This window comes from Kryptolebias marmoratus, linkage group LG19, assembly GCF_001649575.2.
Source record: "Kryptolebias marmoratus isolate JLee-2015 linkage group LG19, ASM164957v2, whole genome shotgun sequence".
In the NCBI taxonomy this organism is placed as follows: domain Eukaryota; kingdom Metazoa; phylum Chordata; class Actinopteri; order Cyprinodontiformes; family Rivulidae; genus Kryptolebias; species Kryptolebias marmoratus.
In genome coordinates, this window is record NC_051448.1 from 24126089 (window position 1) to 24130948 (window position 4860).

The 4860-nt window shown below is 39.3% G+C and overlaps 1 protein-coding gene across 3 annotated transcripts in view; it reads left to right on the plus strand.

The window, feature by feature from the left end:
• Positions 1–4860, plus strand: part of ankrd6b (ankyrin repeat domain 6b) — a 72725-nt gene that overhangs the window by 33202 nt on the left and 34663 nt on the right. For all 3 annotated transcript variants that reach the window (XM_017437714.3, XM_037981727.1, XM_037981726.1), the window contains exon 7: positions 4013–4111. In XM_017437714.3, the coding sequence (XP_017293203.1) occupies positions 4013–4111 (99 nt within the window). The remainder of the gene's footprint in view (positions 1–4012; positions 4112–4860) is intronic.

The window sequence follows — 4860 nt, forward strand, 5'->3', positions numbered from 1 at the left end:
AGATAATAGAGTCTGTTGTCATTTGATACTGTTACGTCTAACAGGTACATATATATTGCTGCACTAAAATGCAGCAGATCTCATTTGTGAAAGTTCAGTTAAATGTCACTTCGAAATAAAGCTTGAAAAAGGTAAGAAATGAAATTATTTTTTTTCATATTTTTCAGAGAATAACTGACAATGTACGTAATTGGAGTATATCGTGATATATATCGTTATCGTGATATAAAATTATCCATATCGTGATATATGATTTTTTCCATATCGCCCAGCACTAGGTGTTACCTCAGAATTCAACACAGTAAGTTTGATATGGTAGTATGGTAGTTTTGCGTGGAACAGGGCATACGCCTCGTTTTCATGTGTACAGACACATTTGTAAATGAGGCACCAGAATTTTTTTATTATGCCGTGATACAGAAAGTCTAAGAAATAAAAGAGCAGTCTTTCTTTGTCCTATGACTGTAACTACTTCTGCATACTTAGTTCAATTTTTATAATTCAAATTTTCAAATGTTCAGCTTATTCAGGAGATTAATGCTATTTGCTTTTTGAGAGCTAACTATATTGTACTTTACCTTACGTCCACTGGGGAAAATATTTACAGGTTAAACAAATCACTGTAGGGTGCTCCTACAGATGTCAGAGGTCACATGACACACTTTGCTCAGAGAAAAATCCTACTCCTCCAATTTTTAGACTACATTTACAATTTAGACATCAAAATATAGGTAACTGTGTTGTCTTTAACATACATCATAAAAGAGAACCTATTAGGATTTTTTAATATATATTACACTGTAACTAATTTTGTAATATAGGTTAAGAAACAAAATTATGACTGCAAAAATGTTGATGTAGATGTCGAATTACATATGCATGTAATTCGACATTGATGTATGCGCCATCTTGAAAAGTATTTTCAAGATGGCGCCAGTGTTTGAGGCTTGCTGTCTGACGCTCCTCCTGTTTTGCCTGTTTTGTCTACTGTCTGCTTTTAACTCTATTACAAGTGTGAACGCTATGATTGTGTATGATCGCCAACGATTGCTGGACATTGGAGCCTCGACTGGAAATGTGTTATCGAGGAATTATACTAGAGATAAAACCTCGCCCCTGCTGTTGGGTATTCCAGCTTACCTGTGTCGCTTCTGGTCTCTACCTTTCCGACGGAAGCGAGCCCCCAGCCGTGGCAAGCGCAGCGGTCGGCTAGTACGATTAAAGGCTGCTTTGGGGCATTGTTTTGTGGCCTCATTCAAGATGCGTGGGCTGGTGCCTCACCTTTCCTTACCATTACGCGTATTGGATCCCGTGGATGCCTGTCTGGTACCTGTTGGTTGTGGCCAAGATGGAGTGTTCCAGCCCCGTCGGCCCTGTACTCCTAGGCCCTGTAGACGCAGGGTGAATCTTCGCAACCTGCGACCTCTTTGCCGGGAATCTTGGACGGCAGCTGATGGTGTAGATCCGCTGATCTCTGCCAGGATCGGTCTGATAAATGCTAGGTCGCTGGCAAACAAAACCTTCGTCATTAAGGATTTCTTTTCCTCTCAAGGCCTAGACTTCTTATTTATAACGGAATCATGGACAAGTGGTTTGGGTGAGTCCAGCATTTTTAATGAACTTTTACCGCAGAATTGCTGCTACTTTAATTCTCCAAGGATGTCGGGTCGAGGAGGAGGAACAGTGACTGTTTTTAAAAGTTGTTTTACTTGTAAACAGTTGCCTCCAGCCCCGCTGAGTAGCTTTGAGCTTAGCCTATTTGAACTTGGCAGCTCCCACACTGTGCTGTGTGCGGTAATCTATCGGCCACCAAAGTACAACAAAAATTTTATAAATGATTTTTCTGATTTCTTGGCTGATATCATGCCAAGGTATGACCGAGTTTTAATTGTTGGTGATTTTAACATTCATGTCTGTTGTCCTACTTCACCTATGGTTCAGTCGTTTCTTAATGTTATTGATTCTTTTAATCTTGTGCAGTCTGTGACTGGTGCTACACATGAGCATGGACACACTCTTGATCTGGTTTTATCTTATGGTCTACCGGTTTTTAACTTAGTGATTGGTGACCCATTATTTTCAGATCACATGCCTGTTTTATTTGAGATAAAGTTCTCCTGTACTAAAGTTAAACCGCGCGCTGCAGCTCGGTTCTGTCGTGTTCTTAACCCTTCTACTGCTGGTCAGTTTTCCTTTGTTTTTAATCAGAACTGTACCATCCCAGAGACTGTGGGAAATAAAACCGAGGATCTCAGCAACTGGTTTTATTCTACCAGCAAAGCAGCTCTAGATTCGGTGGCACCATTAAAAATTAGACTTTCAAAATCCAAGCATGAACCCTGGTTAAATGATGACACTCGGGCTGCCAGGAGGAACTGTCGCAAAGCTGAACGCAAATGGAAAAAGGATAAATTGCAGGTGTCGCTCCAAATATTGAAGGAATGCTGGTGCTGTTATCAAAGGATTGTAAAAGACGCCAAAAGAAGGCACCTGTCGGATCTAATTGTATCAAACAGTCACAATCCTTCTGTTTTATTTAAAACTATTGACTCTGTTCTAAATGCCCAACATGGTGGTTTTGTGGAGACTTCACCTGCTGTATGTGAAAGCTTTTTACACTTTTTTGCTGAGAAAGTCACTTCTATTAGGGCCCAGATCATACCCTCTGTTCATGACCCTTCAGTTTTTGTGCCTTGCTCTACTGTTTTCCTCAGCTTTGAATGTGTGACCTTGCAATCTTTGCAGGAGGTGGTTAGTCACTTAAGGCCAACTGGTTCTCCGGATGATGCTATTCCACCTCGATTATTCAATGATGTTTTTCTTACTATAGGTCTCTCTGTCCTTGCTCTTGTAAATAGTAGCCTGTCCTCAGGTGTTGTTCCTGAAAATTTGAAACATGCAGTTGTCCAGCCTCTAATTAAGAAACCAACCTTGGATCCTGCTGTCCTGGCGAATTATAGACCTATCTCTAAACTGCCTTTCGTTTCAAAAATTCTTGAGAAGGTAGTCTATAATCAGCTAATGGCCTATCTCATTGAACATAATATTTTAGAGGTTTTTCAGTCCGGCTTTAAATCATTTCATAGTACAGAGTCAGCTCTTTTAAAAGTTTTTAATGATATATTTTTAGCAACTGATTCTGGTGACTGTGTTGTCTTGGTGTTGTTGGATTTATCAGCTGCTTTTGACACAGTTGATCACAGAATTTTATTTTCCCGTTTGGAACAGTGGGTGGGCATTGGTCATATAGCCCTAGACTGGTTTAAATCTTATTTGGCCAAGCGTACTTTCTGTGTCTGTCTTGATGGCCATAGGTCCTCCTCTGTTCCACTGTCATGTGGTGTCCCACAGGGCTCAGTTCTAGGCCCTCTTCTCTTCTTGTTGTACCTCCTTCCTCTTGGCTCTATTTTTAGGAAATATGGGATTGCTTTTCATTGTTATGCGGATGACACACAGATTTATGTACCATTAAGGAAAGCAGACTCCACCTCTTTTCGGTCTCTGTTCTTATGTCTGGAAGATTTGAAGGCCTGGATGGCCCTAAATTTCTTGAAACTTAATGAAGATAAGACAGAGGTAGTGTTTTTTGGCAGTTCCAGTGAAGACACTCTGTCCGATGCTTGTTCCCTGGCTCAATATGTTAAGCCAGTTATTACAAATTTAGGAGTTAAGATGGATGCTGGTCTTAAGCTGGAAGCTCACATTAGAGCAGTTGTAAAATCCAGCTTTTTTCATTTAAGGCAGCTAGCCAAAGTAAAACCTATGCTTTCTAGACAGCACTTTGAAACAGCAATCCATGCATTTGTGACCACACGGCTGGATTACTGTAATGCACTTTATATAGGTGTCAGTGATTCATGCATTTCCCAGCTTCAGAGGGTTCAAAATGCTGCTGCACGACTTTTAACAGGTACACGAAAATTTGACCATATTTCCCCTGTTTTAGCTTCTTTACACTGGTTGCCAGTATATTTTAGAATTCATTTTAAAATCCTTGTTTGTTTTCCTCCAGGTGGGTGACACATGTCTGCATGTTGCAGCTCGCTACAACCATGTGGCTGTGGTCCAGGTCCTACTCAGAACCTTCTGCTCTGTGTCAGAGAAGAACATGGTGAGTCTGCTCAGTCGAACTGCTGTCCTTCATCCTCCATCTGCAGCTGTATTTTGTCACTTTTGCCAGTGTGCTCAAAATTTTATACAGTTGTCTCAAGAATGTAATGTACTGGTACATTTATTTTTTATATAATTTACAGTAGGTTGTACTTCTTCAAATAAAGTACAAAATTACAGAAAGAAAACAAAAATGAATGACACTACAGAGAGGAATGATTCTCTTCTTTCTGAAACTGTAAAGCATAAAGAATGTTGTATTAATCAATTTTACATAAATAAAATAAATAAATCAAAAGCCAATAAAATACACACAAGGCTATGAAAAAAATCCTGACAAAAAACAAAACATATGTTTGAAATGGGTATAATAAAATAATCAAATCTTTATGTTAGATGTCATTTTTGTGGATATCTTTCTTTAATTTCAGGTGAATTTTATTTTCTAACATTTTTTCAGAAGACTGACAAAAAGGAGCCGTGATTACATGAGTTGAAGTCCACACAGTATCATCAGTCACAATTATTTTTAAAATCCCACATTTCCTGGCATCACAGTGTTGAGATAAACTACCTTTACCTCCCCGAGTTGGTTATTGGGAAAGACCTTAAGGAGACGTTACCTTAAAGTTTAACACATTTATTCAAACCCCATTAGTCAATATTCATACAATCATAAAACCAGATGCATCTGGGAGACAATCAATGGGAATGAGATACAGATCACCTTGAAAACTAGTCAAGCCATCA